The sequence below is a fragment of the Myotis lucifugus genome, unplaced genomic scaffold, assembly GCF_000147115.1.
Source record: "Myotis lucifugus unplaced genomic scaffold, Myoluc2.0 scaffold_157, whole genome shotgun sequence".
NCBI classification, from domain to species: Eukaryota; Metazoa; Chordata; class Mammalia; order Chiroptera; family Vespertilionidae; genus Myotis; species Myotis lucifugus.
This window is the reverse complement of record NW_005871205.1, coordinates 426673-438871: the sequence shown is the minus strand read 5'-3', so window position 1 is coordinate 438871 and position 12199 is coordinate 426673. Positions and strand designations below refer to the sequence as shown.

General features: G+C 39.1%; 1 protein-coding gene across 1 annotated transcript in view; it reads left to right on the top strand.

Moving 5' to 3' along the window:
- NF1 (neurofibromin 1) overlaps positions 1-12199 on the top strand; it is a 230024-nt gene that overhangs the window by 35128 nt on the left and 182697 nt on the right. The window contains exon 2 of the mRNA XM_023759565.1: positions 10345-10488. Coding sequence (XP_023615333.1) covers positions 10345-10488 — 144 coding nt within the window. The remainder of the gene's footprint in view (positions 1-10344; positions 10489-12199) is intronic.

The window sequence follows — 12199 nt, the reverse complement described above, 5'->3', positions numbered from 1 at the left end:
TTTGGTGTTGTTTCTTCACTAGAATGAGAGTCTTCTGATTAGAATTTAAACATTATCTTTTATCCATCCTGTAGCCAGCAGGGATCTGTTGGGACAAAATCTTACTTTTCTTCTTGTGGGGGTCTGTGATTGGTGTCCTCTAGCCTTTTCAGCACTTTGACTCACAATGTACTAGTTATCTATTGCAGCAAAACAAATACCTCAAAATTTAGCAGCTTAAACAACTGACATTTATTATCTCACAGTTTCTGTGGGTCAGGAAATGTCAGAGTGGCTTAGCTGGGTGCCTCTAGTTCAGGGTCTCTCTTGAGGTTACAGTCAAGCTGTTGGTTGGGGTTGCAGGCATCTGAAAGCTTGACTGGGGGAAGGATGCACATCTTTAAGTTTACTTGCCTGATTGTTGGCAGGAGGCCTTAGTTCCTTGCCATGTGGACCTCTCCAAAGACCACCTCAGTGTCCTCAAAACATGGTTCTTGGTTTTCTGTAGAGCAGGTGAAGAGAAATCACAAAACTAGAGAGGGCGATATTGGGAGGGAGAGGCTGGGAGAGATAAATATTGGGAGGGAGAGAATTAGGGAAGGGAGGGAGAGAAGACAAGGCAGTCCAAGATGAAAGCCTCTGCCTTTGATAACCTAACCTTGGAGGAGACACATCATCACTTCTGTGGTATTCTAGTAGTTGAGAGTGACCAACCCTGTTACAATGTGGGAGGTGTGAATATCAGGAGGTGTGGCTCATGGGGAGTCATCTTGGAGACTGACTGTACCACACTCCACCGGTGGATCAACTTCTTCTAGCCCAGTTGTATTACAAAAATAAACCGTTGCTAGATTTTATGGGTAGAGAACAAGGGACTTTGTAAATTAAATTAAGAACCAGGAGACTTTTGTTTGAGTTTAGGAACAAAATTATTTTGTAGCTTTTGGAGGTACTTTTTCTTCTTTAATCCTGAGTTTAAGCATCAGATTTTGGAAAGCTGACATTCCTAAGGGCAGTGCAACTTTCAACCTGTGAATAGGATATATGCTGCCACTTCACTTACAAGTTTATGTGCAACTCAGCCACTATTTCTCCATAGAAATGCTGATGTAAATCCCTCCAAAACCTGTTTAACCTATATGGAATTAGAACTGAACCAGAACTTTTTAATCTTTTAAAAATTTTGAAGCAATAATAAACTTTTAGAAAAGCTACAAGTAAAGCATAAACTATATTTTCCTGAACCATTTGAGTATAAGTTGCTAATATGATGCCCTATCACCCCTGAATACTTTACTGTCTTTCCTACAAATTAAAACATGCTACTACATTACATACACTTATGAAAATCAGGAAATTACATTGATACATTACTACTACTATCTAATTCTCAGGCTCCATTAAAGTTTGGTCATTTGTCCTAACAATGTCCTTTATATCAAAAGGATCAAGTCCAAATGCTTTTGAAGACTATACACTTACTGTGTATCACTTATTTTGTAAGTTATCCCTCATTTTGGGCTTCCCACATACATTTTTTATAGGAATATCTCAGATATAATGCTTTGTGTGTTTTTTTCATTTTATCCTATCAGATGGCACAGTTTAGATCATCCCATTATTGAGGATGCTAACTTTGATCACTTGATTAAGGTGGTAAGACAACTTCTTCTTTGTGAAGTTAACTCTTTTTCCCTTGTAAACACACACATTGTATGGGGGTTTTTAGAACACTAAGTAGTCCATTCTCATCAGGCTTTCAGTTTAAGTATTTATTTCTATGAGTACAGACTAAAGGTTTTCTGTTATTCAGTGAATGATAATCTGTTTAATCATTATTTGTTTTCATGTTCAAATTATTCTAGATTTGGCCAGTGAGAGCCTCTTCCATCTGGCTTCTGTGTCCTTTTGACATGCCTTTATCATTCTTTGAGCATGTCCCTTCTTTTTGGAACAACAAAATATTCCAGGCTTCTCAGAACTTTTGTTTTGTTAGGGCTGGAACTAATTATTTTTCTAAAGAGCCCTGGTTCTTTTTATTGGAGAATGGTATTTAGAAATCAAGATCTGGGGGCTAGATGCACTCATTACTACTAAGTTGTCATTGTTTCTAAGTCTTCTCAGTGGACAGAACTAGGGAACGTATGTATTCATATTCCTCTGTATGTACATGTTTATATCAATACTTAATTTTACATCTCTATTGAAAACTGTATGTTTATACCATTTCTAATTTTAGTTCAACAGTAGGGGAGTCTTAGTAATTTCCTCCCTTCTTTATTTGTAACTTCTTTCTTCAGCAGTAAGAAACCTGGCTCTGGTTATTCTTAATATACTTACTTATTTGATCAGTCCCCTTTTATGTAACCAACCTGCCATCACTGTCATTTCCCCATCACCACCTACTCCTAAGCACAAATGTCCTACTCACTCTGCTTAGGCTCCAGCACGCCTTGCTATCCCTGAGCCCCCATTTCCAACACTAGTGGATGTTCTTCTTACCTTGCTCAGGCTCATATCCTGTGCTGTCTCCCTGTGTGAACATCCTCCTCATCCTGCTCAGACTTTGTGCTAGAACTTCCTTCCCTCTTCCTACCATGCAGAAGCACAACAAAGTCCAGCACCCCTTACTGGGCCCCAGTCTCTTATCTTTTCATCCCACTCATGCTTTGACACCTTCTCTATCCCATTTAGGCTCTGACATCCTTTTTGGCCTGCTCTCCCATGTAGATACCTTTTTTTACTCTGCGTGGATTTCTTTTTTGTTTTTTAATAAGATTTTTTTTATTGACTTCAGAGAGGAAGGGAGAGGGAGAGAGATAGATACATCAATGGTGAGAGAGAATCATTGATTGGCTGCCTCCTGCACCCCCCTGTTGGGGATTGAGCCCGCAACCTGGGCATATGCCCTGACCAGCAATCGAACAATGACCTCCTAGTTCATACATCGATGCACAACCACTGAGCCATGCCAGCTGGGCACCCTTCATGGATTTCTGATATCTTGTGCCTGGCTTCCCTCTCTGTGGGATCCAGTCCTTACCCCATTCATGTGCTGACATTCTTTGCTGGGCTGCCTTCTATATGTGGGTACCCTCTGCATGCTCCATTTTGTCCCCATGAATGCCTTATTCATCCTGCTCATATCCTACATCCCATTTCTAGCCCAAACACACACCCACACCCACACATTAGATGCCATATAAAGTTATATTTCAGTGGTGCAGAGTCCACCTTGGGAAATGTGTTACTAATAACCAATATGAACATTTGATATCTTTTCCTGATGTATGTTATTTGGTAGCTACAGCTGATGTGTCTTTTTTTCCTAGTATGATTTTTTTTCTACGTGTTTTCCCCCCAATATGATTTTTTCTTAGCCTTTTCTCTCATTAGATGAAAATTTATGTTAAGTGAATTTTAATGTCACCCCTACCCCATCATGGTCGGAAGGGCCTTTTAGAAACTGGTTAAAATGTACACAGAGCAAAGATTTTAGCTTGTGACCTTTTGAAGAATTTTCTGAGTGCAACTAGAAACAAATTATCCATTGTTCACAGTGCTTTGCTTAATGTTATGCTTTCTCTTGCTAAATCCTCTTATTTGTTGAAATCTTGTATCTTAAGTAGCTAACAGTTTATTAATATAGATTCTCGTTAAAAGAAGATTATTTTTCTTTATGTAGTTTAGATCATTTACATTTCTGCTATAATATACAAAGATTTATGTATGGTAGCATGAAATGTTTAAAAAAGAGCTTAATTTACTTTTTTTCCCCAGTTGGGGAAGTAATACATGCCAATTGAAAATAAGAGGAATTCATAAAAGTAAAGAAAAAGAAAAAAAAACCCCACAGTTTTCTCAATTACAATTACCCTATCTTTTAAAAATTTTGTTCCTTTTATTTTTTATTTCATTTTATTTTTTTAAAATACCTACTCCAGGCATAGTCATTTCCTTATGCATTATTTTTTTCTAATAGTACTTAATTTTATTTTGGAAAAATGTAGAGTTACAAAAATGATCTAATTTTATTTTGTACTTTTAGAATTATTAGTGAAATTGAGCATGTTTTCATATATTTTGATTAATATATAATACAACCTTATGTATTAGTTATGTAAACCTTTTGACTGCTAGTTTTTTCACATTATGTTTTGAAAGACTTTTTAATTTTATATTTTGTTGTTAATCCTCACCTGAAGATATTTTTCTATTTATTTTTAGGGAGAGTGGAAGAGAGAGGGGGAAGACAGAGAGAAACATCAGTGTGAGAGAAACACATCCATTGGTTGCCTCCTGCATGAACCCCACCAGGGCCTCCCAGCTGGGGAGAAGCCTGCAACCACTTTACTTGCCCTCAACTGGAATTGAACCTGGGACCCTTTGGTCCACAGGCCGGTGCTCTATCCACTGAGCTAAATTGGCTAGGGCTAAAGACTTTTTTAAAAATTGAAATTTAGAGAGAGAGGAAGGGAAAGGAGGAGAGAGAGAGAAACGTCGATTAGCTGCTTCCTGTGTACCCCTACTGAGGATCAAGCCTGCAACCTGAGATGTGCCCTGATGGGAAATCGAACCCACAACTCTTTAAGTGCACGGGATGACTCTCAACCAACTGAGCCACACGGGCCAGGGCTGTGCATTCTTTTACTTCTTGTCTGTTACTTGTCTTTTTATTTGTCAGTGCTATAGTATATTGCCCCTCACCCCCCCTTTTTTTTAAAACAGAACTTAAACATTTTTATGTAGGCAAATATATGTGTATATTTTTTTTCTTTCTGGTTTCTGGATTTTGTCTTGCTTAGGAAAATCTGCCTTACCTCGATATAATGAAATTATTCTTTGGTATTTTTCCTAATAGTTTTATGGCTTTTTTTTTCATAGTAGCCCTTGCCACCTCCCACATTTTAAAGTTTGATATAAGTTATTTTTCCAGAGGATAGCCAGTTGATCTGGTAATATGTTACTGACAAATCTATTCTTCTACCACTGATTTGAAATATTACCTTTATCATATTAAATTTCTATGTACATACTAATTAACTGCTTTATGTCTTTAATTAGTTATGCTTATTATGTATTGGTTTTGTTATAAGAGCTCAATAGAATGTTTCAGTACCTGATAATACAAGTCTTCTCTTGTTCTTGTTTTTCAAAAATTTCTTTGATATTCTCACAGATTTATTTTTATTGAACTTCAGAATCAGCTTGCCATTTTGAATACCTGCCTCCCCATCTTCCAAATCTATTATAACATCTAACTATTTTTACTCTACTCTTATTAGCTTAACTTGAGCTACCATTTTCTCTTGCCTAAACTATCTTCTAATATACAGCAGCAAGAAGGCTCTTTTTAAAACATAAATCAGTTCACGTTACTTCCTTATTTACATCCCTCAGTTTTTTCTTCTCTTCCTTTCATTATCTATTGCTGACTACTCCAAAGCTTAAAACAACCTGTTTTGTGCACAATTTTGCGAGTCAGAAATTTATGACCAGTTCAGCTGATCAAACCAATTAAGTGCTGTTCCTGGCACAGTGTCCCTTCTGCCATATTTTGTTGGTCAGAACAGTCACAAGATCTGCCTAGATGGCGGGGGGGGGCAGGGGGGGGCAGGGGGAGGGGAGGAGAGAAGGAAAATGAAAAGTAGACTCTGCTTCTTAATGTGGGAATGGCAAGGTCTTCTTGCAGGAGAGCATGTGGGATGAGAAATACTGTGACCATACTTAGAAAATATAACCTGCCGCATCATCAAATTCAGAATCTATTCAAAGCTCTTAACATGGCTCGTATGGCTTTCCATGATCTGATTCACACCTGTTTTTCTCTGACCTTTTCTACTATGCTTTCTTCATTTGTTACCTTTGGTTTAGCCACAGGGGCCTCTTAGCTAGGCTTTGAATATGCCACACTCATTTCAACATCAGCTCTATTTTTTATTTATTTATTTATTTATTTTTACCTCCCATCTTCTTCAGATCTTTGCATGGGTCTTCCCATTCTCCTACTTTATTTAGGTGTCCAGAAAGCTTTCCCTGACCACTTTATCTGACAAAATCTTAGTCATTTACTACTCGCTCTGCATAGATTTTTGTGATGTTTATGGGAGCCTGGGGGCCCTGAATACATGCCTGGCTTCTGAATAAGTTGAGAAGTAGAAGAGTAAAGATGGAGACCAAAACATATGAAATAAAAGTTTTACTGGTCATTGTGATGTTGGAGACCCAAATGAGCCTATTAAATACATCTCAGAATTAGTCAGATTTACCCATTCATTCCCAAGCAGTGTTGCTCACTCTCCTCTGCAGTTGACCAACTCTTGGCATGTTGACATAGGGGAACATTCTTCCGCAGCAAGCCTGTTCCCAAGAGAAGAGGGTAGAGCTGAGTTGTGCATGCCCAGTTATTTGTCTCGTTTTTTTATCTAACTGACTAAAGGGGAGGGGGGTGGCCCTAGCTGGTTTGGCTCAGTGGATAGAGCGTCAGACTGTGGACCGAAGAGTCCCAGGATCGATTCCGATCAAGGGCACATGCCTGGGTTGCGGGCTCGATCCCCAGTTGGGAGTGTGCAGAAGGCAACCAATCAATGATTCTCTCTCATCATTGGTGTTTCTATCTTTCTCCCTCTCCCTTCCTCTCTGAAATCAATAAAAATATGTTAAAAATTTAAAAAAAATAAAGGGGAAGGGGGTGAAAGGAAGGGAATAAAGGAAATGAGAAACAGGATAGATTGAGGTACTGTTTACTAAAAAAGAAAACATAGTAGGAAGATTATAAATTAAATTTTAGGAACACTGAGTTTGAAGTGCCTAAAAGATACCTGTGTGGAGATTCCAAGTAGGCATTTGGATAATGCATTTGAAGATAGAGATTTAGTAGTTCTATTAGTTTCCTGTTGCCTGTAACAAACTATTATAAACATAATCCTATCTAATAAAAGACAAAAAGGGTAATTGACCGTACCTTCGCTACGCTTCCCATTGGCTAATCAGGGCAATATGCAAATTAAGTGCCAACCAAGATGGCGGCCGGCAGCCACGCAGCTGAAGCGAGCAGGAGGCTTGCTTGCTCCAGTGATGGAGGAAGCCAAGGTTCCCCGCCTGCCGCGGCCCGGCTCTGAGCTCCGAAAGCAACAAAGTTTCAATTATAGAAGCTAAACAAACCCCAGATACCTGATTTCAGCAGGCCGTGGCCTCAGAGCTGGAGCCAGCTCTCAGCTCCAGTTGCAGCAACAAAGTTTCAATTATAGAAGGTAAATAAATCCCAAAAGAAAAAAGAAAAAGAAAAAAAGGAGAAGCTGGGAGCTTCAGTTGCCGGCCAGCCTGAAAACGGCCCTCAGCCCCTCATCCAGGCTGGCCAGGCACCCCAGTGGGGACCCCCACCCTAAAGGGGGTGTGACCAGCTGCAAACAGCCATCATCCCCTCACCCAGGCTGGCCAGGCACCCAAGCGGGACCCCCACCCTGACCCGGGACACCCTTCAGGGCAAACCAGCTGGCCCCCACCCATGCACCAGGCCTCTATCCTATATAGTAAAAGGGTAATATGCAAACTGACCCTAACAGCAAAAGGACTGGGAATGACTGGTCACTATGACACACACTGACCACCAGGGGGCAGACGCTCAATGCAGGAGCTGCCCCTGGTGGTCATTGCGCTCCCACAGGGGGAGCTCTGCTCAGCCACAAGCCATGCTGATGGCTGCCAGTACAGCGGTGGTGGTGGGAGCCTCTCCTGCCTCAGCAGCGCTAAGGATGTCTGACTGCAGCTTAGGTCTGCTCCCCGCTGGCAAGTGGACATCCCCCGAGGGCTGCCGGGCTGCCAGAGGGATGTCTGATTGCCATCTTAGGCCAAACCCCCTGGGGAGCAGGCCTAAGCCAGCAGGTGGTCGTCCCCCAAGAGGTCCCAGACTGGGAGATGGCGCAGGCCGGGCTGAGGGACCAATCCCCCCCCCCCCCCCCAGTGCAAAAATTTTTGTGCACCGGGGCTCTAGTGGTTTAATAAAAGCCCACAAAATTATCTAACAGTTTTTGTGGGTCAGGGATCTGGGTATTGGTTAGCTGGTTCTCTGCTCAGGCTCTTACTAGACTGAACTCAGTGTGTTGGTCAGGGCTTTGAGTTTATTTGAAGCTTGAGTTCCACCCAATCTCATTGGCTGGTAGAATTTAGATTCTTTCAGTTGCAGAACTGAGGCCCTCAGCTTGGAGAGGCCACTTGCTGTTTCCTGCCATGTGACCTTCCCCACAGTAAGGTAGTTTGCTTCTTCGAGGCCAACAGAAAGTATTTTTGTGGCTTTAAATCTCTTATGATTAGCTGGTTGAGACAGGCTCATTCAAGTAATCTTTCTTTTGATTAATTCAAAGTAAACTGATTAGGGACCTTAATTGCATTTATGAAGTCCCTTATGCCATACAATAGTGTGTGTGTGTGTGTGTGTGTGTGTGTGTGTGTGTAGAGACGAGAAAGAGAGAGAGAGAGAGAGACGGAGAGAGAGACGGAGAGAGAGAGATAGATTGAGATTATGAGGACCTGGCTTATGTCATTATGGAGGCTGAGAAATCCCACTATCTGCCATTTGCAAGCTGGAGACCCAGGAAGGTTGGTGATGTAATTCATCAGTCTGAGTCCAAAGGCCTAAGAACCTGGGGAGCTGATAGTGTGGATTCTAGTCTGGGGAATCTGGGTCTGAAGACCTCAGAACCAGGATTGCCAGGACAGAAGGTCAATGTCCTAGTGCAAACAGCCTGGTGGAAGGGACTAATTCTTCCTTCCTCTCTGCCTTTTTGTTGTATGTAGGCCCTCAATGGATTGGATGATGCCCACCCACAATAGGGCGGGGAAAACTGGCTTACTAGGTGCATCTATGCAAATGCTATTATAATCCAGACACACTCTCAGAGACACACATGGAAATAATGAATAATGTTTAGCCAAATACCTATGAACCTTGTAATCCAAACAAGTTTACACATAAAATTAACCATCACAGAGGGATTTGGGGAGATTCACAAGCTACATTACAGCCATTGATGGCTTCTAAAATGCGCCCCCCCCTTTTTGATCTTTTAGATTTTTCCCCTTTGTAATCTTTATATTTAACATTATGTAATTCTATAGCTTCTGTTCTGCCCCTTCCTCCAAAGTCTAAAAATGCTTTCCCTCTTTTATTGAGTACTTCTTTACTCTCGAATTAGTCACTTATTATTAACTGACTAAGCAAACTCAGTCTCTTTTTACCTTTTTTTGCACCAGTTAGAAATGAGAAAGATGGACTGAGCTTTGTTTTTCACAGTGGAACCTTACCAGTGTTCTTGATTAGCATTAGCAGGATCTAATAATTAAATAATAAGTATGTTCATGGTGCTTTCAATACAAAATGCTACTTTGGAACAGAATAGACATGAACTTCTTGGTAATACAACTTAACTCATTCTCAGATAAATGTAAATGTGGTCTCCTTAAAGGATATATTTTTCTTGAGACTTACCTGTTCATTGTGCCATTACTTCCTCAACTGTGTACCTGAGAGTGGTTATCTTACCTGAGTTAGCCTAACTCTCTTTTTCCAGGGTATATAGTTTGTCCTAATTTTTTAACAACCTGCAGTTGTTTGCTATTAGTGACTAGAGCAGTGGTTCTCAACCTTGGCTGCACATTAGAATCACCTGGGAATCTTTTTAAAATCCTGATTTCTGGGCCTCATCCTCCGGAAATTCTGTTTCTTTGTTACTAATGTTGTGGCCCGACCCAAGAGGTTCTGGGTTGGCAGGAGGTGCTCATTCTTACACCCCTGTCCTTGGTAGCTTGGTTGCCTGCTGCTGCTGTTGTGGCCCCACCCCATAACAAAGAAACAGAATTTCTGGAGGATGAGGCCCAGAAATCAGGATTTTAAAAAGATTCCCAGGTGATTCTAATGTGCAGCCAAGGTTGAGAACCACTGGACTAGAGGTATGGGACATAGATTTTTTTGGGTCTCATGTTCTGTTAGTGCTTGAGTTCAATGTCTAAGAGAAAGGATTGTGTGCATTTTATTGCAAACATTCTCTGAAATAATTTTTAGCTACAAGGAAATAGCTCTATTTCTGTGAGTCATCATTCTTTTTAATGTAGAGCTGGGTAAGGATTTAATTTTGTAGATAGAGTTTATGACTTCCAGAAGGAGAGCTGCAAAAATTGAAATTTCCAAAGAATTTTAGATTTGCTATAAATGCTGTTATATATAGAAAGTTGGAGCTTAAGATACTAATATAGGTAATTGGTTGATAAAATTTTCCTAAAATCTCATGATTTTCAATGAGGAATAGAGTTCTTTTTAGTCATTTTCAAGTGTAAGCTAACATGTGTTTTCTTTCATTTTTTTTAAAGCTTCCAATAAAAACAGGACAGCAGAACACACATACCAAAGTCAGTACCGAACACAACAAGGAATGTCTTATCAATATTTCCAAATACAAGTTTTCTTTGGTTATAAGTGGCCTCACTACTATTTTAAAGAATGTTAACAATATGGTGAGTAATTGGGTTACTGTCCCTTTGGGGAGTTTACTTTGGTTTGCTTTTTATTTAAAAATTTGGAGCAGCATATTTTGAAATATGGAAAGTCATTTTTTGTAAACATTTTATTTTGTGGATAAGCACAGATAACCTTTTAACTTCTATTTTAGTTTTTTATTCTTTCCCTTAGATACTTTTCTGATTTGTGACTTTTAAAATTATTTTTCTGAAATTAGGATTGCATATAGATTTTATGTCATATACGAATTGACCATAGTAATCTATTCAGATGTTCTCCTTATCTCCTTATTTGAATATTTACATATAAAATTGTCCCAGTCCTATGTAGATGATAAATTAAATATGACCTTATACTGTCCTAGTGAGTTTGGCTCAGTGGATAGAACGTCAGTTCGTGGACTGAAAGGTTGTGGGTTTGATTTCAGTCAGGGGCACGTACATAAGGTGCTGGCTCACAGTTATGTGTCTCTTACGTTGATGTTTCTCTCTCTGTGTCTCTCCCCCTCCCTTCACTATGTCTAAAAATCAATGGAAAAAATGTCCTTGGGTGAGGATTAAAAGAAAAAAATGACCTTATAGTCCTAAAATATAAGATTGTTTTTATGAAAATGTTATTTCCTTCATCCTGGAGCTTGTGACAGATTCTGCAGTAGGTAGAGAACCCATTTTTGAAGTGTTCCCAAATACCAATATCCTCAAATTACTCCAAAAGCTTCTTTTCCCCCCATTTTATAAAATCTGTTTACATTCCATAGACTTCAGGGTACTCCAGCTATTCTCTCTCTGTACATTTGAACATATTTCTCCTGTCTCAGGTGATTCTTTCCTTTCTATCAATTCCTAACTAAAATTTCCTTCATATTCAGTTCAAATCAACTGATTGGGATATTTCTTGACTAAATTGTAATTGCTCTGATTGTCTTTAGCACTTACAACCACGATTTGTATTGTTTGTTTTGAACTCTGAAAATGACTTCTGGTTGTAGATTGTGAAAATTAGTCACATTTTTATAGTCACATCATCTTTGGTGTGTGTGTGTGTTTTTAAAAAAAGCTCATTAGACAATACTTAAAACTTACAAAATGGATAAACTGGAGTTGTGGAAAATCTTTTGCCTTTCTCTATGGAAGAAAATATTTTTTTGAAAAAACGCAGGGCTTTTAATATATATGTAAAGTGATTTGCAGAAATTTATTTAAGATTTTGTGGAGCTCTTCTGTTGCAATGTGTGTGGGGCACAGTGATAGGATTTTACTTATTTAATAAGTGGCCATGCTCCCATTTAGATTGAAAATATTTTAATACTTGAAACCTTTTAAAAACAAAAAACACACACCAATATTATGATATTGACATTCATTTAGTTCTTATTGAGTAAATTGAATTGTGGAAACAATAGTCTCTTGTTGGTAAATAGTGTAGTATTAAATTTAAGAATAGTGAATGCTTAAAATTATTTGTAATTGATACTCTAGTCTTTTTTTTGCTGTAAGAATTTAGACCTTAATTATTTTGTGTCATCAAAGTGTGGTTAAATGCTCCATTCAAGATTCTGTTAAAGATCAGGGTGTATATCTAAATCCTATATATTTTTAAAGTATATAAACCAGTGTATCTTCTTTTACTGTTACAAGGCTAATGGCAGACTGTAATGAATACTGGCAGTTTTGTTTGCTTGATAATTTATTTTGTGTGAGCATTAGG